Source organism: Haplochromis burtoni, unplaced genomic scaffold, assembly GCF_018398535.1.
Source record: "Haplochromis burtoni strain Fernald_Lab_line unplaced genomic scaffold, NCSU_Asbu1 Contig_288, whole genome shotgun sequence".
NCBI classification, from domain to species: Eukaryota; Metazoa; Chordata; class Actinopteri; order Cichliformes; family Cichlidae; genus Haplochromis; species Haplochromis burtoni.
Window position 1 is genome coordinate 316,074 of NW_024582649.1, and position 22,203 is coordinate 338,276.

General features: G+C 38.8%; 1 protein-coding gene across 2 annotated transcripts in view; it reads left to right on the forward strand.

The window, feature by feature from the left end:
- Positions 1-22,203, forward strand: part of akap6 (A kinase (PRKA) anchor protein 6) — a 234,426-nt gene that overhangs the window by 193,766 nt on the left and 18,457 nt on the right. Inside the window, exons 18-19 of one of the 2 annotated variants that reach the window (XM_005941009.3) lie at positions 16,807-16,890; positions 17,115-17,270. In XM_005941009.3, the coding sequence (XP_005941071.1) occupies positions 16,807-16,890; positions 17,115-17,270 (240 nt within the window). The remainder of the gene's footprint in view (positions 1-16,806; positions 16,891-17,114; positions 17,271-22,203) is intronic. The other variant, XM_005941011.3, reaches the window with a different exon arrangement.

Below are 22,203 nucleotides of genomic sequence, written 5' to 3' on the forward strand. Positions count from 1 at the left end.
CACACACACACACCATATCACAAGTCCATCCTTTCTCTCCCTTTCAAAGACTTATGACCCATACCCCCTTTATATCGACACATACCCACCTATATCCCGACTTATTCTAAACCAGCACACAATTCTGTATTACAACGATTCTCTGTGATATACTTTATTATTCCAAAACAACTTACATGTGTCATGTGCCTGTCTCTGTCTCTATGCATGAATCCTACTCTTTCCTTTCAAAAAATTAAAAATGGAGTCGCTATGCATTTCCACTTAATGCACCTCCAAACACTGTGACATGATCTGCTGTGGCTTGGACGGGGCCTTTTTTTAGACAAAGAGACAGAGCCAACTGAAGAGCTGTAAACCCTCTTTACATAAAACTCCCCTTATTCAACATATCATTGTTATTTTAAACACCATGCTCCTCACATGTATTCCAACCACCTCACGTGTATTTAAACAATTATATAGAAATAATTAAATGACAACTCCATACAAGACTGGATTACAAACTTGGCAAATCTGGCATCTTACCCAGGACTCCAGACCGTCACGGATCTCTGGAGCAGAACACAGTTCAGTTTTGCCCCGGGTACCCAGTTTGGGTTTATCAAGTCCTGATATTTTGTGGCAGTCGCAAGTAGTCTCATTGCCAGAGCAAAAAACTGGCAGTAAACCTATACATGGCAGCCAGGGTGAAGATTCCAACTCCATCTGAAAACCTCACACTGCTGAATTTGAGCATTTTTGCACACAATGTGAACTTCAGTTGTTTCCCCCCTGTATCTCTTACAAAATTCCCACTTTACAGGTTTTACAGGCATATGATCAGTAACTCTTTCAACAAGTATACAGTTCGAAAAGAACTTTCTGGAGTTCTGTGGATTTAGGCTGTCTTCTGAATCCCAGGCTGATTCCATGATGTTGAGGTCAGGCCTCTGTCGGGCTCGTACCATCTGTTGTGCGACTTCTGTGGCTAGTTCTGTTTCAGCTTTTTGTCAAGTTTGGAGGCATTTAGATGCCTGACAGCACTGAATTGTCTTAACAAGCTAAAATGTCTGCACATTGCTGCTAGAAATGCTTTAGTACCTACATCTTTACTGCATTTCAGCTTTTTTGCTGTTTCTTATTTAGAATGATTATTTTGTGTTTGCAACGACTTGGGTGAATTATTTAATTACAAAAAAATATATATTCTGATTGCCTTGGGTTAGAGATAGTGTTGCTGATAGATAGTGTTGAGACATTGCTTCACATTAAAAGTTACTCTTGCTGGCTACGATGCTGAGAAATGCTGCAAAGGCAGGCAGAGATTTTGTTCTCAAACAGAGGACCAATGATCACGTGAATGAGCATTCTTGAAAGATCTCGCAAAGTTTTCTGTTATAAATTGTCTCGCCCAGATGCCATTTTTGCCCCTTAAACATTTGCTTCTTTGCTCGATTAGATGTCTCAAATCGGGAGGTTTTAAAGCCTGAATTAATTACTCACTGAATCACTTGAATATATCCATCCTTTGGTTGTATATTTTTGTGAACACCTCTCTCCATAACATGCATAGCCCACCTCCCCTCCCTCAGTGTCTCTCAGGCAGCTAATAGAAGGTGACAGCGAGGCTCTGATATCGATACCTGCTGCATGATGAGGATTAAAGATCCACCGACTCCCTGCCAAGAACACAAGCTGCTGTGTGTTTGTGTGTCTTTTGATTATGCCTGTCTCTGTGTGTTTCTTAGTTGTAGTTCTGTTTGTGTTTATGCCTTGGTTCGGTACGTGTGTGTTTGATTCGCACGCTTGTTGATGTTTTGAAGAGGTGTTTTCTCGTTAAGAGTTGCTCGTTAGGGGTTGAAGGCGAGCAAACAGGTGAGACGTTACCACGGTAACGGCGTCAACAAACAGATCAGACTTTCATCTTCATCTGCTCAGGAGGAGAAGAAAACACTCGGCTCTTTCATCAGCTAAAGGAATCGAGACAGAGGGAGAATCAAAAACCAGCATAGAGACAGAAGCAGAAGAAAGCTCTGAAGACAAAAGGATGTAGAGAGACACCGGAAAAGTGAGGAAAGCAAGCGAGCGAGAGAGAGACAAGAGCGGTCAGCGACAAAAGGAAGGAGGATGGAAGAGAAAATCACGGCCACGACAAAGGAGAAGACAATTATCATTTAGTCGCTGTGAAAACCATCAAGAAACAAACTGAAAAAGAGGCGATTATGGCCATAGAGAGGAAGAGCCAGTGAAGAGTAATGAAGACAGAGGAAGAACAGAACAGCAGATTAATTGACACATTTTATTGTCATGTAGTTTGAACTTTTCATAACCAACCAGGTATTTATTTAAGGACGCCGCAGTCTGATATCTTTCCTCCATTATACAGCCGAGGAGACCTTGAAAAGCAGGGTGTATTTAAAATAAGGTACTCAGTAATTACTACATATTAAAAAACGTATATGTGTCGGATTGCTGAATGACAGAGACACTTTCTGACACTAGTAGTGTTCATCACATCGCTGCTGTCGAACAATTAAAACATGACAGATCAACACTGACTGCTGAATAAATAAATACCAACTTGCATTTTTGCTTAAAGCACAAATGAAGAAATATAAGAACCTTGCAACAGTTTATGTTCTGATCTGTTCTGCTTGTTCCTTCAGTTCATGGTATACACTACTGTTTGTGAGCCTCTGATACTCTGAGTCCAGTCTGCAGGGTTTACTGAAGTTGACAGACATTGTGGATCATCACTTTCCACTCATCGTATTTTTTGAAGACAATAAAGTGACAGAAAAAAAACAATGCTTAAATATGGGAAAGGTACTGAACCCCAAGTTGAAAGCAGCTATATAAGATTCAGTCCCATGACCATTTAAGCCTAACATGCCTTCCAGTATTCAGATGTTTGACTGACTCCATCCCGCAACATTTATTTCACTAATCCGTGACAAAAAGCTGAAAGGGCTCCAGAGACACAAGTAAGGTGATCGAGAAAGAGAAAGAGACACGAGGCAAACCAATTTAAATCTGCTATAACAGCAACATATAAAAGTGCATGCAGACAAGACAGGGTGAAAGGCAAAGGTGGGAAAGATAAAAGTTTAGGATGAGGAAGAAAAGAGAACACTGGAACACCTCAGTGGTCAGGTGGAGGAAAATGGAAAGTGTTGGCAACACTAGCACAGAGCGACAGAACAGCATCTAAAGAGAGATGCAGGAAGAAAGGAAGAAAAAGCAAAAAGAGAGAAAGTTGGATAGATGAATATACAGGGAAATACAGAGAGACAGAAGCAGATTGGATTTTATTGATAGAAACGTTTTAACTGGCCGCGGTGCGTTCTCCCTGCTGCATTAGTGAGAACAGTAAATGCTTTCACTCACAAAGACTTCATATATCCTCCATTTGTTTACTGCTGCTGAATATTTTAAGAGTAAAGCTTTCATCCCTAAAATGTCGCCGCATGTCGAGCGGGCAAAGGGACTTCAGATAATAACTTACAATAATAAGACCTGATGATGTCAGCAGTAATCCATTTTGACTTTCACGTGAAGGCTCCAGAGCTTTCTGTCACAGAGGTGTTTTTTAAAACTTTCCTTTAATCAAACACTCACTCAGTATTTTATCTCCAGCCTCATGTCAGGGTTACTGCATGTTGTAGGTAGGCTTGCCACATATTGGGACTTTCAGAATTAGACTGCATATCATTTTTATCACCATGTTTTTAGCTTGCAACATATCTTTATGTACGGATAGAGAAGACTGCCTGCACTCAGAATAACAACATAATGTTGATTTCAGCATGTGAGCATGAATACTGCCAAACAATTACTGGTTGTTTAAAGTCTGTATTTGTGATCCAGCCAATTAAAATAAAGGCTTCATTTATAATCCGATATTCTGTCTAGCGGACCAATCTAACCCAATTACCAATTACAGGTTTTAAACTAGAGACTTTCTTGCGATGGATGAAATCTGTCCACAGGCAGACAAACATTTGTCAGCCTATGAATGTGACTTGTTCATTTCACAGCCTCAATGCTAGTCTTTTGGCTGCTTCCATGTTGGGGCCCTGAATGACCATGAATGTTGGGAGAGAAGGTGGAAAACCAGTGCTAGCTAGGTTAGAACACACAAACATCTAATGGGTTGAGTTGTTTGTGACTGCCTGATTACAGCGCTAACGCACTGTGGTAGTGTCGTCCACTATTACCACAGGTGAGTGTCATATCTCCAGCTTTGTTTACTCTGTGTACTAATTACTGTGGGACTAATTCATCTGGTGACTTTAATGATGTCTTTGTTAAATTGTCCTTTCAGAGATTGTTGGTTTGAACACAGAAGATAAGACAAAGTATCCTGAATATCTGGATGAGTTTATTACTTGGTGTGATGCTAGTTTTCTTAAATTAAACACCAAGGTAACCAAAGAAACATATTTTGATGTAACATTGGTAGTGTTGGGTGGTGACTGTATTCAAGTTGTAAATCCATATAAATATTTAGATACAGTTTTAGATACAATTGATGAAAACCCTACTTGGACTCAAACACCACTGTCTTTATGCAATAGTAATACTTAATGCAGAAGCGAGACAGTTTGATGTGGATAAGCGGACAGTATACAGTGTTTTATTTAATGTTCATTTGCAAAAAGTATCCCAACGTTTTGTTTTATTGCCTGGTGTTTTTCACTTTCAGTAATCAGTAAGAGCAAACTCAGTAGGATTGTTAACATGGATGGTAAGATTGCAGGTCAGCAATAATGCAGTATGACCCAACTTTGAGAGTCACAAGTGGTGGAAAAAGGGTGAGATATCTTCAGTGATATAGTACACCTTCTTCATGGTGAATACCTCTGACCTTCCTTGGGTTGGAGGGAACAGCCCATCTTGTGCCCAGAGGTCTTCTTTATCTTGTGGTATAATCTGCTGAACAAATCCAGCTGTAAATGATATGATGTGGTATGATAGGGGTGTCACGCGCACATAGTTTTGACTTTTGGCACTGTGGCACTTTCTTCTTGTGTAATTGAGATATCTTTATTGTGGATATATTTGTCAGACCATCACCATCGGCACAAATGGAATTTCTGAAAGAACAATAAGTAAATCTAAATCTAATCTAAAAGCTCCATAAACTATACAGGTACAATGCACAGATACAGATATCTGCTAAAAAATGCTGAGAAAAAATACAGAAAGTACTAGAAGTTCTGTCATCTGGATGAGGTGTAGCTCCCAGCTCGTCATATTGTTTGTCAGATAATTCCATTAAAATTGCTTCAAAAGTCACCAGGAAAACGCTGTCGAGAATTCCAGTTGATTTAGATGTTTAAATTTTTTGTTTTAACAGGATCAAATTAGATTGAATTGATGGAAAAAAAATTCCCCCATGCAGTTATGTATGGATGAATTAGCTACAGTGCTAGTTTATATCAGGCTGTAAAGATGTTATTTTAATGGCTAAATATGAGCATTTTAAGCATTTGAAGAAAGCATTAGAGGAGATGCAGTTCACATCAACTGTGCAATGCTTTCACTTTTTTAGCCCCATAGCCCCGCTGCTTGAGCACTTCCAACCTTGGCTGGCATCTTCAGGATCACATTTTAACTCGTTAAGATCTGATGAGACTGATCCTGCTGTGATGGGGTCCAACATCCTGACAAACACACACACAGGCAAATAGATTTGCACTTTCAGGGGAAACATTACCAGCCATACAGTTGAACTCTTGTTAAACTGTTATTTTTAATATGTTTTCTATTCATTGTAGTGGTTATGATGATCATAAACAGTGATGGACACTGATGAACTGTAAGCAGTAATCTCTGCAAATCTATCACTCTTTTTGGATAGGAGCAATATGAAATCATACAACTATCTGACCTTTGATCTCTGTCCTTATCATGAGAGATGTCAGAGTAAAAACCCAAACTTTGGCGTCAAGCTCTCACATTGCCAGTGAGTATTAATTTAATATTTTAATGCACATGGGTTTCCAGGTTTTGCTGTAAATTTGACAAACACAGCGGTAAAGTGAGTGGGAGAGGTACGTTTTACTTTATTGTCTGCTTCCATTTTCAGTGAATTGCTCTAAAAGCCCTTAATGAATCCTGCTGTCTTTCAGAGCCCATTTATATGTGCTGTTAAAAAACAGTGAGCCTGAAACAGATGGATTCTGAGTCACTGGAAGTATTACATCGAGTCTCATTCCATAATGTGGTGTGACCCATTTGGAGAAATCTTATAAGGTGATATAGTGCATATTAGTTAAGCAACTTCACATGTGTTTTAAAGGAAAGACAATCACAGAGTTCACTGAGGAGTAGTTGGAAACATAAAAACCTTTAATTCAGGTTAAAAGCCTTCCCAATAACCAGATACAGTTGTTTCTCCATACAGAAATGATGTGAAGGACAATAATGTCTAACCTGGTTTTAATAGTCAGCTGTGTTACCTGATACAAATACAGCCACTCAGAATTGACACTTTCAGCCAGAGGACTGCCGGCTGACTGTTAACTGACAATCAGATGTCAGCTGAATGTCAGTCACTGGGAGTCCCCCTTTCTTCTCTTGGGGCGTATCGACTTTTCCCCATAAATACACCCTGTTCACCCAATTGAAGAGTGTAACCAGGAGATGGCGTTTTCTTAAAAGAAAACCTCTTACTTGGATAGTTATAGTTTTGGACAGTATTCTTGTCAGGGCAGTGCCTTATAATATAAAGCGCACTGAGTACATGGCGCATTTTGGTTTAGCGCTATATAAATAAAGCTGAAACAGCTGTTCTTTTGATAGCTTTCGTTGTGAACCTATTCACCCATTAAAACATAAAAACTTACATTTTGAAAATGTAAAAAAATAAATGGATAAAGCTTTACACTCAGTTTGATCATTCAGACATTTTACACTGCAAATCACCAAATCTATTTCCAGCAAACATCATTTTAAATCTAATATAATAAGTTGATATCATTCACAAAACCCATAATTTCTTTATATTTTCCATAAGAGAGGTCAGACTTTCACCTAGAAGGTGCTTCAAAGTTGTTCTTTGGCTGCTTTGTGAAACATTTCCTCAAACCTTAGAGGGGAAAGCTTTTTCCATGTACTATACAATACTATGTGAATTCTATAAATGTAAGTTTTTCCTATTTGATATTCAGTTTTTGTGTTTTCTGTTGAAACCTTCAATTTGTTTCAAGGAGTAGCGTACATGCTCTCACAGTTACATCATATCATCCCTTTGGTTACATCAGCTCTAGGGGTCATATGATGATGACAAAGCTTTGATTGCACAATCCCAAGAAACGATATAGAAAATGTACGAAATCGGTATCAGCTGTTAATATTCTCCCGACCACATCGTTGAAAACAAATTATATTTTTGTGACAGTTTGAGTGAGAGAGTATAAGTGCTCATAAAGACCAGGCTGAACACTAATAACTGTTAATTCCCTGCTACCTGTTTGTACATGGAGTTTCTTGTTTGATGTGCACAACCTGGATTGTATTTGCTGCAAACATGTATCGATACCAATATTTTGTAGACATGCTGATTCTGTCATAATTATAGAATCACTGAACAAATTTTAAAAGTATAATTATATATTGAGGCAAACTTGTAAATAAATAAATTTGCCTCCACACTGCTCCCCCTGGTGGATACACAAGACATTACTACTGGTTTAACTCAATGACGCTTAGCTGTGTTACTACTCATCATTACATCATCCTAGTCTTCGGCGGGGGATATCATTACGGCCACCCATCGGCCGGCAATCGATCAGAATTCATTCGGGAAGCCGTCATGATCCCGTCACTGATGAGCCGCCCATTTTAAGTGGCAGCATCTGTAGTTATTACTACGTTCATTGCGGTCAATACACAGTGAGCATCAGTAATCTATCCAGTAATCTAATCTTGGCAAGTAATCCTCATGTCTATTCATATGAAAGTAGATGAACGTAATCTAGAGAGCTGTCTCTTTTCATGGTTTCAGTACAGCTCGGCTGTTAGCTACACACCCAACAAATTGTCTCAGGTGTGACAAATTTATACTGAAGTCTTTTGTGTATTATAGAGTCAGACATGTTTAGCACTTATGTAAACATCTAGAATAATAAAAGTAAAACTCAAAATGTCTCAAACATTGCTGTCATTGACAGTAATAAACTGAGATACTATTGAGACTACTGAGACTATTTATTCAGATCAAGGTTATTAAGGCCTACAACTAAATTAAAAACCCAAACTAGGTTTGAATTATCTAAAACAAAAAATTAAAACTGACCATTATTTATTGTAATGCCTATACTGGTTTTCCTAATCTTGAAATGGTTCAAGATTAGGAAAACCAGATTAGAAACAATTTCCCTCAGGGTACATAAAGTATTATCAATCAATCAATACATGAAAGTAAAAAAAATACAAACTAGCACTGAAGGTAATACAAGGTAAACTTAATTAAACATTTTGAAACAAGAAAAGTCACCCTGTAAATTAACAGAAACTAAACTGAATTAAAAACAAAATGTCAAAATGAACTAATTAGAAAATACAAAACTACGGTGACTGTGGTCGCCTCAGAGCAACAACGTTCCCTGCTTTTTGTTAACTAAAATGTTTTTCAGATCTACTTTTTAGTTTAGTTTGAGTTAACGTTAATGACATTGGAAGTGATGCTGTACGGCACTGGGAACAAGTTTTTATATTTATATATTGTCTGCTGATATTGATCAGTGTACCTGAGATGTTTTGTCCCTTTCTGATTACAACCATTGCACAATCAAATAAAATGTCAAATGTTGTCTTAAAGAATAATTCTTAACTTTGGCCATTTGTAACATTTTGTGACAATTTTGACATCTTGTACGGGAGGTAAGAGATGATGGAGCTGATCCAACAAAACCGAAACACTGCCCACTCTAAACCAATACATGATCCAAGATGTTTTAACCCTACTTCTTGATGTTTTTTCCGTCCACTGGTATTAACCAAAACTCCAGAACAATAATCTAACTTCTCGTAAAAACAAAAATCTAGCAAGGTTGTGGATTTGTTCTGCAACCATGTACACTGATTCTCCAGTCCCGACCAACACACCAGGATAGATGTTTCCTATCCTTGTTTCAGCCTCCAAACCCTGAAGGACGGGCTTTCTGCATAATGACGTCTGTCAAGGTGCTCTTCAACGAACCGACGGAGCCGAGTGTGCTTGCTCTGTAACGTTAGTCTTTGTATGAATTCAATTAGACATATAGACGAAATGAAACTGTAACAAAGATGAAGAGAGACAAAGAAGAGGATGAGAAAGAGGGAGGAGAAAGAAGAAGACAAATGTCAGATGAGGAGAGAGAGTTGAAGAGAAAAGAGGAGAAAGATGGGAAAGAGTATGCAAACAACAAAGTTTGGGTAGCTTTAGGCGGTATTAGCAGCAGCAGAGGGAATATGTGTGTGGGAACAAATTGTCGACAGGAATTCATTAGGCTCGTTGTGCGATAACGAGTGCTTGTGGTTTTAATTGACTTAATCAACAAATAGAATTAATCAGAGATTTCTAATTAATGGTAATTGATTGAAATATCCGCTGGGTCACCACGCAAGCAGCCAAAATTCTCCTTCCCTCTCTCTGTGCATCGCTCTCTTCATTTCTGTCTCAGAATCCTTTACAGTTTGCCCTTGTCTGCTCTCCGCATTGTCTCTCATTTGTTTTTCTTGTTCATTATGCCTTTATGTAGTTGTCTTTCTTTTTTTATTACATTTTCTTTTTGTTCTTTCTATTTCTGGTTACCCTCGCTGTGGCTATCTGACTTTGTTTTCTTTCCTTTGTTTTTTTTTTAACTGGTGATCTTCACGTTTGGTGTTTTACACAACATTTACTTTGAATTAGATCGGGTCAGCACAGTGGTTAGCACTGTTGCCTCACAGCAAGAAGGTCTTGAGAGTCTCCGGGTACTCCGGCTTGCTCCCACGGTCCAAAGACATGCAGTTACTAGGAACAGGTTAATAGGAAACTCTAAATTGCCCATAGGTGTGAATGTGAGTGCGACTGGTTGTCTGTGTCTATGTGTTAGCCCTGCGACAGACTGGCGACCTGTCCAGGGTGTACCCTGCCTCTCGCCCTAAGACAGCTGGGATAGGCTCCAGCGCCCCCCGCGACCCTGAAAAAAAAAAGATAAGCAGTAGAAAATGGATGGATGGATAGATTGCATGACCAACAGTTTGAACACTTGTGGTAAACGGTGCTTGTTTCTTCGGGTGCTGATGAGAAATAATCCAGTAAGTTTGAGAAGTCCACAAGTTCGAGTTTTATTAATGTTTCTCGGTGTTCACATCACAGTTTATCTCTTCCGTCCCTCCGTATTTGTCAGGCTGTAGTAATTTTTTGGCAAACAGCAAAATACAAAAAACGCTCAGGTATTGAAAGACACTGTTAAATATATCATTAGATTTACTGTCTAGTATTCAAAACAGGTTTTCCGATAGATATTGTATGTATTGTTTTATATAGGTTCAGTTCTGTTGCTTATTGTTTTGAAGAGATTTTTTGGTGTAACCTTCATTTGTGAAATCGCAGAAAAGGATTTGGTGGAAAAGCCCCAACACTAATGAATCCTGATTATTTTAATCCAAGAATGATGGCTTTTTAAAGACACTATATTCAGAAAATGACACATCTTACCCACTTCTATTCTTATGTCTCTGTCTCACCTCTGTTTCAAAGTGCTTTCCACTCGTGAAACACTGACATAGCAACCACAGTAACAACCTCCACTCTCCTCTCTCTGTCTTTTGCTTTTTCTCCCTCTCTCACACCTCCCTGCATCCCTCTCCTCACGGCAGGTCTTGGTAATTAGATTGTGGAGATGAGGAGGTGGCGGAGAGTTAAGAGGATTTTGTTTTTAGGAGAAGGAGATTTAAAGAATGAGAGAGATAGAGCAGGATGGAGTAGGGGAGAGTGAGAGATCAAGCTTGAGAAAGCCAAGGAGTGAGAGAGGAAGAGGGTGAAGGGGGAATTATAGAAAGAGGAGAGCAGATCCTTTTCCTTTTGTTTATCGTGAGCCGGTCACTCTTCCTGAAAGAAAATGTTGAGTGACAGAGATACATGAAGGGAGGGAGAGAGAGACAGAGAGAAAGCAAATGAGGAGATAGTGAAATCATTTGTCTTTTGAGTGTCTCTTCTGCTGGTTAGCTTTGAATATGACAATCTGGAGAGATCTACACAAGCCATTAACAGCTTCTCTTGGTCTGACGCTCGAGAAGGCTGTGAAATGGACAATTCCCGATCAGATGCTGAAGGACCACAACCTGTTCAACACGAAGGACTTAGAGGTTCCTCTGAAACCTCATGAATTCTTCTCTTTGGCAACCTGGATGAGCCAGAAGCCTCGCCAAGGATGCTAATTTTGTCCACTTATTTTCTAAATCTCTGTTTTCTCATTTCTAATTAGGTCTTGTGTTGGTGAAGTACTCATTAAATCAAGAGTGTCTCTTTTGCTCCATTTGAACCATAACAGTCTCATACAGTGCCAGCACTGGTGTTGACACAGTGCTAGTTTACTTCAGTAGTTCTCTCACTTCATCTTATGCTCACCCACAAGTAAGATTTCCTGATACTTAAAATGCTTTCACACCGCACATGTTTGGTGTATGTTACACAAACTCCAGTATATATTCTTGTATAGGACAAATAACTCAACTGGAAGAGTTTTCTTTAGGCAATTTTACATTTTACAGAATTGCCAGGCCAATTCTGCCCCCAGGGCCTTATATTTGACACCCTTGATCTATGTCCTTCAACTTAAACTGATTAAAAGGCGTATGTTTTGAATATAATATAGTGTGTTTTGAAATTTTAAAGCTTTATCACCAGTTTAGGTAAACTAGTTTACCTTTCTGAGGCCAGCATGTGAACAATTAGTGGTGCTGACTCACATCCTAGCAGCTTCACACTTGGCCACAAATCGTCATTAAAAGTCCCATTTAAAAAAAAGAGGCAAAAAAAGGGGCAACAACTGGACACACTCAACACTGATTTCCTGGTCTAACTTGTGACAGTTATGGAAAAGCAGATCAACAGAATCACAAAGTTTTTTGCAAATGGCACAACAGGAGACCGAAGCAATGTAGGAGCTTTAACTTGATATTATAGGCGTATCTACTATAATCTCAATGACTTCAACCACAAGACTGAGGTCAGAGGTCAAGTTTTCTGAAAGTCTTGTGACTGCAATCACTGAAGAAGGAAGTCGCGTAGGATTTTCAAATTAGTGCCGTAGGTTCATCTGCTAAAAATCTTGGATGAGTTCAAATCTCACTGACCTTGACCTAAAGGTCATAGGTCCACGATCAGGTTTTCTGAAAATCATGTGAATGCGAAAACTTACGGTGGCGATGTAGGATTTTTAAATTGATACCAAAAATCGTAGACGAGCTCGAATCTCAGTGACCTCGACCTCAAGGTCAGCGTAAGTTTTCTGAAAATCTTGTGAATGTGATAACTTGAGAAAAAGGCAAAGTTTTTGAAATTGATACCATAGGCATGTTTACTAAAAGGCTGAGGGGTATCACCATAGAGTCATCATTTCCCAAAAGAGCAAATTTCCTGCCTTTGTTTACGATTACCTTTGTTTTGTCTTTTCTATTCCCTCACTAGTCTCACTAGTCTGTTCTCTCAGTCTTCACTCTTTTGCACATTTCCCTCGTTTTTGCCTTCACCTCTTTGTCGACCTATCTCACACTTGCTTTTGGCTTTTCTGTCCATCTCAACCTCCCCTCTACATTCTCCATCTCTTTCTCCGCAGCCACTCTATGGCTTCCCATGTATTTTTGAAGAAAAGCTTTTTAGCAAATATTTGTCCAACTGTGTCTGTAGAGCCCTCTGAGTCAATACGGACCCAGCCAGGCTAGACCGGTCCAGAGAAAAAGAGAGTGAGAGAGGGGGGGATCAGTGCATAAAAACCAGCAGTGCAGAAACAATAGAAACTTAGGAATCCCTCTTTTTTCCTTTCTGTATGGAAATGAATTCACAAAGAACAGAGTTTTGCTCTGTAAAGCTTACCAATCTGCGAGCATAACACTTGTGACTTTCACAAGTAATGCAACTGTTGGTATACCACTCATATCCATGTTAATGTGTTTTTAAAGGTGTTTTTAATATAGACAAAAAGAGTAAACTCCCTTTGTGAAAACACATAACCTTTACCATAAATTCTCTCAAAGAGAAGTTTGTTGCACTTGCACTGACAAACAGTGAAGTTGTGTCTATTTTTCCTGGTACCCACATATAGTTTTCTTCTACATGAAGTCATGTTTTTCTTGAGACCTGAATCTTTTTACTTAATTTCATGTCATGCTGGGAGGAAAGGGCTTATTTTTGTTAGTTTTTTCTTCATAGTTTTTGGATCATTATATTCTTGTGTTTAACAAAAGCAGATCGCACTCACATTAGTCCTGCCTACAAGGCTCTTCATCATTTAATTAACAAGGCAAATATTCTTAAAGTATTATAGAACCAAGCAGCTAACACTGTTGGAGACGGCATCAGTGCTCTGTTGGTAACTACACCAACGTCCCCCAAATGTTTTCAAACAGATTTTTAGTTATCTCAATTAATACACACTTTAGCAGCTATTCATTTCTTTATACTTAGCAACTGTTAGCTAACAGTTTATCTATACTGTGCTATCTGTTGTTAAACAGGTCTTTTAATCTCAGATTATTACGTTTTTAGAGCATTTTCTGCTAAACACCCACCAGTTTCCCATTTTCGAGATGTACTCTATCTGCTATTTCCAGACTGATAATTCAGGTTAAGTTTAAATAATACTAAAAGGCATTGAAAACTCATGAAATACTGAAGTGGTGCCCTGAAGGGTGGGACAAGGTATAAAAAGTGTTCTAATTTCTACATTGTGCAACTGAAATGCATGCAAATGAAAGTCTTTTGCAATTTAATCATGTCTGATTTTTTTTATTTAGAATTTTACATTAAGAAGCAGAGGGGGAACAAAGTGTTTCCCCAAACTTTATGGGGGGCATTATATATGAAAACGCTACATAGTTCCATGTTTAAGACCTCCAGGACAATGTGCATGGTTACAATGTGGTTCTCGAAAACAAAATATTTGCATAGATTTAACTAAATAATTTTCTTTTCATTATAATTCTCCAGAATTTGCTTCTATTCAGATTAGACAGTCCACTAATATTTTTGGTTTTGGGTTACAACTTAACATATTTGCTCAACCCAGCATGAAAGTTGAATCAAACTAGTATAGTCGAATTTAATGTTAAAAAGTATTCTACATATTTAGTTTTTCATCTGGAATGTGAAAGTTTTAGTCAGATATGAGATGACAAAGCAGAAGGCCCACTGTGATTTGAAATGGTGCTTTTACAAAAACTATTTACAATTTCCTGTTCTGAACTTTAGCTAGCAGCTGTATTTCAACTTTTAATCAGTTATGTTTGTCTTTACTGAGTCTTACTCTTGGCCTGATATGTCAGCCGTCAATTGTATTTAATATCAATTTTTAAAATTTAATAATGAATTCACACTTTTCCCATAGCGCTATTCTTCTGTAGCAGTACCCTCACGAGACATTTGTTTCCCTAGTTGAAAACCCCTGGTCTGTACTATAATGGTTTATCCATGGTTCTGCTGTGCACTAGACACTTATCAGAAGCCTAATAAAAGAAACTAGATTTAAAGTCTATTACTAAACCTTAGGGCACAGTTACATTGGGATATACAGTGAATCATTACACAGTCTTTGTACATGACTGTATTGATTAAGTATTGAAGCAAATGAGTTTGCAAGACACGGTTGAGTAGACAGCTCAAAAATGGGTCTGTTAGCCTGTTAAATTTGTTTGTGGATGGCAATAAGTTGTACACCTGTCGTAATCCATCAGGAAGCACACAGCTGGTTTTCTGTGGAGCAGAAAGATCTCGCATCACCACCGAAGCAAACGGATGGACTGGTCTTCACTGCCCAACGAGTGATATAGAGAAGTTTCTCACATGCTAAAAAGCTCATTTTGAAAACATTTCTCAATCAGCATCTTTGGTTTTCAAAGTGTTGTTCCAGCCCCAATCTAATTTAATACGTCTTCCTGTGCTTCCTCCGTGCTGTCCGCTGCACTTATTTGGCGCGGAATGAGTATCACTCAGTCGTTTCATTGTTTAGAGCCTCCTCCCTCAATGTAATACACACCTCCTGTTTGGAATAAATTTATCTGCCACCCCACAGACACACACGCGAACACACACTTGGCTTGTCCTCTTGATCCTGTCTGCTGTATTCTGCATCCCCATCTTCTGTTTAGACAACCAGGCAAGCCACAAATATGCTAAACTGAAGAGAGCGGGAAAGAGGAGATGAAAGACGAGAGAAGAAGTGTTGAGTGTGTGTGAGAACGAGGCAAAGTGTGAATGTGTGCGCACGCAAGAAAGAGAGAGCGAGAGAGAGTTGGAGGGAGAGAGAGAATCCCATTTCATTGTAATAGTGTTTAATATTTATTGGAAAAATGTAAAGAAAATGTAAAGGAAGTGCTTTTCAGCGAGCAGGCAGGATTAGCATAAATAGTTTGGGGCTTGGACGTGCTTGGTCCCTGCCGCAGAGGAGTAAGGCTGTCCCCTCTATTCGCTGTCTCACACACAGAAATATATGCATATGTTTGCACATACACCCACTGCTACACAAACTTTATGCACAAGCCTGCACGAGTAAACACTGAAACATGCAAACACACACACACACTGACCTTTGAGTGTGGAAACTCATCAGCATATAGTGATTTATAATAGGCACTGCCAATCCTTGTTTCTTTTTTTTCCTCTTTTTTTGCATTTATTAGACAGAAGCCGGGAGGGAAGCAGAGAGGGGGAATATTGGCTGTTGTCATTTATTTTATGCACTGTTGCTGCTGATCAAGGATCTGTGTGCTGAATTTGACTTTATGCTAAAAAACTGTAATGAATGACCAGAATTTAACTACAGTGAAGTGCAGCGAATGTAGGTCTTCTTTCTTGATCTTTTATTGTTAGAGAAATGAATAATTCTGGTTTATTTAATGTTTAGGGTGTTATTTTCATAATTGTGCCCATAATTTCTCCCTGTGTTAGTATTAATGAAAATTCGGGACATTGGTAACATTGTACAAGAAAGATGGAGGGATCAGGGGCAATGACAGTAAGTCTGTAAAAGAAACCAACAGTTTATGATCAAACCAGAAAAGTACAGCTAATTATCCTGCGCAGTACATGAAAACTGTCATTGCAAATTGAGTTGAGCCTCGTTGAAGCACATAAATTGTACTTCTTGACATACTTTTAACCATAAACATATTACAGTAAAGTAAGAAGTACTAACAAAAAAATGTAAATAAATATATATTTATTTAAATATATTTATTTAAATAAATAAATAATTAAGAGAGCATAGTGTTGCATGAAAGAGGACGCATACGATTTGTCTTTTTCTTTTGGCAGGAATCTTTAGGGGTTGTAAGAGCAACTCAGATTTTTTTGAAATCTAAAAAAGTAGCAGGAAAAAAATTGAATATTTTTGGTATGGGACTTTTTTGTATCCAAAAACCAAACCAATTTAAGGTTTGAAGTTGGAATTTAATTTTTTTTTAAAGGAAATGGGGAGCTTAGCTAACGTGAAACAAACCACAATATGATTTTCCAACCTCTACAAGAAGTTTGAACTAATGAGCTGACGCTCAGCATTTCTTGTTGTTGTGCAAATGAGCTGCTTTTCTGACCTCACTCTCCTCGTCTTTCTCTTCCATGTTGCCATCCAGCCCCTGTGTTCGGACATTCAAGCCCGACGGCGTGGGGTCTCCTCTGTTCTGAAACTGTGCCAGAAGCTGCTACAACAGAGCCAGGTGGGTAAAGGAAAACACAACTTAGATGATGGAAAGTTGGCTGCCAATGTAAAAGAACTGTGGATTCACCTCACCAGCAAAAGACACAAGTTATATATAACTCACAAAATATACTTTAGAAATGTTAAATTTTATATTTATAATTTTTAGACTTTTGAAACCCTGAGAAGAATAAATTCTGTTGTCAATTCTTACAATAAATCGATCTAATCCCCACCCTAAAGCAGTCGGGCCCCATGGCTGAGGTGGGCCCTGATGCGGAGCAGCACAGAGAGGCCCTGCAGCTGCTGTCTATCAACCTAGAGAGAAGGTGGGAAGCGATCGTGATGCAGGCGCTGCAGTGGCAGAACAGACTGAAGAGAGAGCTGGGAGAGCAGCAGGTTAGAGCGCTCTGACATTTACACTTTACATCCTTCATTCTACACTGCAGGCAGTCAGCTGACGCGCTGTTACACTCAGTGAGCATGTCAGCGTTTGATTTGATGCTAAAATGTGCCGTGAAAGACAGATGGTGCCGCGATTGAAGCCGCGGTGTTTTGGTTATGGAATAATTTTTATAACCCGAGACAGTGTCATAATATTTTGTGAAATAAGCATCAACTCCTGAACAAAGCTGTTTTTATTTTTTCCTTAGGTAACCCCCCCCCACATGCACACACACACACATGCACACGCATACACTCCTCCTCCTCCCGTGTCAAACATACGCACACTCCAACCCCCCCAGGCAAAACTGTGGAACAAAATGAATGTTATTAAGGTGTCTAACAGTTTGGCTGTGGTTAGATAACAACATTTTCTCTAAGGCTCTGTGTAGAAGTAAAATGAAAGACGCACTAAGGAGGATTTCAGTGCCTGGACTGGAGTTTGTGATCAACTTTTAAAAATAAGTCACAATTTCTGATGGCTTTCACAGATCCCGCGCTAGTTTTGAAAAAAATATAGATTATCTTAACCTTTTTCTTTTAATTTCATACTCTGTGACAATTCTGGCAAACATCTGTTTTTTCTTCTTTGACTGGTGGATTTCCCTCAAGGTTCGAGCCATGTTTTTTTTTTTGCTATACTGATAACTCACTGCTATTAAATTGCAACAAAACTCAATTTTTCTGAATTTTCTCATTTTCTTTCTTCAGTCTTTTATTTCTCTTGTTCTACTTAAGATAATTTGAAATGTGCATAACCAAAACACAAGATTATTTGAATTGACACATATTTCAGTTATGTTACAGTAACTCACATTGATGGTGAGCTGTTACTGTCGCATGTGCCTGATGCCCACCTACCACTTCTGGGTATTTCGAGTAGGCAGTCAAATGAAGTTTCTCTTATAGCTCACAACTTCTTGTTCCTTATTTAGTTTAATGTACTGGTTTGTAAATAAGGAAGGCATGAAGCCAAGCAGCTGGAGAGTATTTGGACGATTCTTTTTTGGGGTGGTTGTAGCTCAGGAGGTAGAGCAGGTCATCTAAATGGTAAATGGACTCATTCTATATAGCGCTTTTCTACTCTCCCAGAGTACTCAAAGCGCTTTATACAAAATGCGACATTGACCCAATCACACAAACACTTTCTTCTAAACTTTGAGTGCTTCCTAACTACATTCATACATTCACACACATTCATACTCCGATGGATGCATCGGAGAGCAATTTGGGGTTAGTGGTTCGATCCGTGGCTCCTCCAGTCTGCATGTCAAATAATCTTGGACAAGATACTAACCCCAAGTTGCTCTCCGATGCTCTAGGAAGCAAAAGGTTCAAAGGTACTTTTTCTGTCCCACTGTCGCCAAGTGTTTGCTTACAGGTCGGGGTTTTCTCTGTATTACTGTAAAACACCTTGAGGCAACTGCTGATGTGATTAGGAACTTTGTAAATAAAATCTAATTGAGTCTGAGTAAGAAATCATTTTGCTTGAAAATTTCGTTTTTTCTTTCACTGTAGTCAAACAAAACTTAAGATTTGGGACAAAGTTTAATGAACGTGGTAGTTTTTCTGGCTACTAACTCAGCTTAAAGTTGTTTTCAAAATTTTAGAATTTTGAAAACTTTTTTTATGCCCAGGAAAACTTGTTGTGAATTATTAAACTTATATAACAGATTATACATAATGTTCTCTATGGGTTGTCAGTATATTATTAGTAAAAGGTTTCTTAAGATCTAAAGATGCCCATGTTGTCTGCAGAGGGTTTATTCTCAGGCCTTGTAATTTTACTCGGAAAATAGCATTATTTTTGTGTTTTTTACTAATTAATGTCTTAACAAGAAAAGCTAAGTCTCATCAGAACCTGACTAGAGGAAAGGTCAGAGGATTACTAAATCATTAGGAATATAGGTGGTGGAGATATGTTATCCCAGAAACTACCCCACCAAATTTCATGAAACTGGAGTGAAGAAGTGGAGCACAGGCAGCGAAGACTTTGTTGACTTTTTTTTAACATGTTAAGTTACTTTTTGAAATCCCCTGTAGTCTACAGGATGTAACAATGGTCTGTACTGAACAAAACTATCCCCACCCTGAAGCCGAGCCACTATGAGAGGCAAAAGTCTCTGTGGATATCCTGCATTTTAAAAGTCTGCCTATGCTGAACCTTTATGTGCCAAGTCCATTCTATATCAGCGAAGCCTTCCTGAAGCTTCCAGTTGATAAAAGCTAATCTGTTAGTTTTCCAGTGTGATCAGTGTCATGGAAGCAATGTTTCATCTGACACCTGCTCGACAAACAAAAGAAACAAATGAGATTTTAACACTTTGACAGTTTGCATATTAGAAAACCACGCATGTCTGGCACCATGACGGCACATCGGCAAAAAGAAATCTGTAGCTGATGATGCGTTTCAGGTTCCATGTTTCAAGTGCTCACTTATCACAGCGATGGTTTAACGCTGCAGTATGACAGCTCAGCACATGGGCATCTTGTCTGAGGAAGCAGCTTGTGCCATTGGTGTTCAGCGAAAATTCATTCATGAGGGAGCTGTCCACAGCTGAGCTGCTTGGGCAGATCAAAAAGCTGAGTGCTTTCTTCAGCTGAAGGCAGGGAGCTACAGCAGAATGGAAGCGTTATGGATCTCTAATAGTGATGAATATAGAGGCAGAAGGAGGGGGGCATTTGGATACAAGGTGAAGGGGTTTGGCAGGGAGACACATGCACAGTCACACTTACGTAAGCATAAAAAGCTGTTAAGCTTCAAGCACTATTGTGTTAGACTAGTGCTTGCAAGCAGAAACACAAAGTGTCGTGCCAATGTGAAGGGAACGTACAGTGGGGAAAATAGCTGACAGATATTCATGTGCTAACAGCTCAGAAAAAATAGGAAGAGAAGGAAGGTGAAAGTAAAGGAGGGGAGGGGAAAAGGAGAGGAGGTCAGGAGTGTGTAGGAGGACAGAGAGACCACACCGTGTCACACCTTTGGTTTAGAATTTAAGCACAAACTAAGTGAAACCTTCTGGGGCCAAGCAGGAAGGGCACTCTTTAGACTTCCATGTTAAAATGACCAATTAAAAAACATTAAAAAGCTTGTAGAAAACAACCATTTGGTTCTTTATGGACGTTTTTCTGCCTTCATATCAACTGAATCCTCACAACCAGCCAGGTATGCCTGGAGGTTTCTTCCTCCTGCAGAACAGGGAGTTTTTCCTTCTCACTGTCACCAAGCTTGCTCATAGGGAGCGCTGTGGTTGTTGGGGTTTTCTCTGTATAATTGTAAGGTTGTGATTTGGCACAAACATATATAAACAAAATTTAATCAAACTGAACTGAACAAAAACAAACAAACTTCCATGTGGATACTATAAAGGTATAGCACTAGACCTGCCGTTTTAACGGCACAGTGGTTAGCACTGTTGCCTCACAGCATGAAGGTCCTGAGTTCAATTCCACCATCAGGCCAGGATCTTTCACGGTGTTTTCATGGGTACTCCAGCTTCCTCCTAATGTCCAAAGACATGCAGTTAGTGGGGTTATGTGGTCATAAATATTTTGTACTTGTAAAAAAGATTTGTATGTGTAAAAAAGATTTGTATGTGTAAAAAAATTTGTGTGTGCGTAAAAAAGATTTGTATGTGTAAAAAAGATTTGTGTGTGGACTTAGAAAAAAAACCCCTGCAAGTTACAAGTACGGATTTTGACCCTATTTTTCTTCCTTTCATCTGATTGGTCAATGTCATGTCAATCACAAATGTAACAATCCAATCAGAGAACAGATGGGTTTGGCTGTCGGAGGGGCGCTTTTTTGAACTGCAGGTCCTTGAAGGGTGATACAGTTTGAAGCTGGAGGATCTCTATATAAATATCCGATAGCAGCTAGGTCCCCTAACTTTCAGCAGCTGTTGAAAGGATAAAGTTGTGCTATATCAGTGGTTAGAAATACCATTATTACTTTAGGATTAGTTTAACACAAAGTCAGGGCTGACCCGGGACCATTGCTGTGAGTCACAGTGCGCAGCATAAAAGTCCATTCACATGGGACGCAGGATGTGCTACTAATGCTAACTGCTAACTAAAAGCAAAGGATCCAGAATTTGTTGTGCTGGCTGCTGGGCTCTGTGGGTTTTTGCAGCAGCGCTACCTGTACTAGATGCACACACAAATCTTTTTTACACATACAAATCTTTTTTACGCACACACGTACAAAATATTTATGACCACATTTTGAGCCCATAGGGTTAGGTTAATTAAAACACTAGGTGCGAATGGTTGTTTATGTCTTAGACCTGCGACACACTTTTGACCTGTCCAGGGTGTACCCTGCCTCTTGTTGTAAGACAGCCGGGATAGGCTCCAGTGACCCTGGAAAGGATAAGCGCAATCAAATGGATGGAATTTTCAAATCATTTAACTCTTTCCTAAAATGTTCTTATTCATCATTAACTAAGTGTGGTATAAAAACAAACAAAGAATAAATAAATAAATACCATTCCATAAAATCAGTCTAAAAATGTGATACTTTCTTTCTACAGAAATAAAAATATGCCTCTTTAAACACCAGTGACCATTTAATAAGGTCACTCTTTCAAAGATATTCTGACCTTTGATGATAAATATGCCAAAAATCTGAGAGATGTATTGATTGGAGCTGACTTTACCTTACCACGTGGGAATTTCCCATGTTTAAACTGTACCCAGTGCAGCACTCTGATCTGTGGGGATACTGTGGAATTCAAAACAAAATCTCTTGTAGAACCATCATGTCTATTTCAATCTATAGAACATATATTTTTCTTGTCACTTTTAACGATCTTATAATTTATCTAATAGATAGTTTATGCATTGTTCTTATAGAATTTTCCTTTGACTGTTGTCAGTTACATGTTGT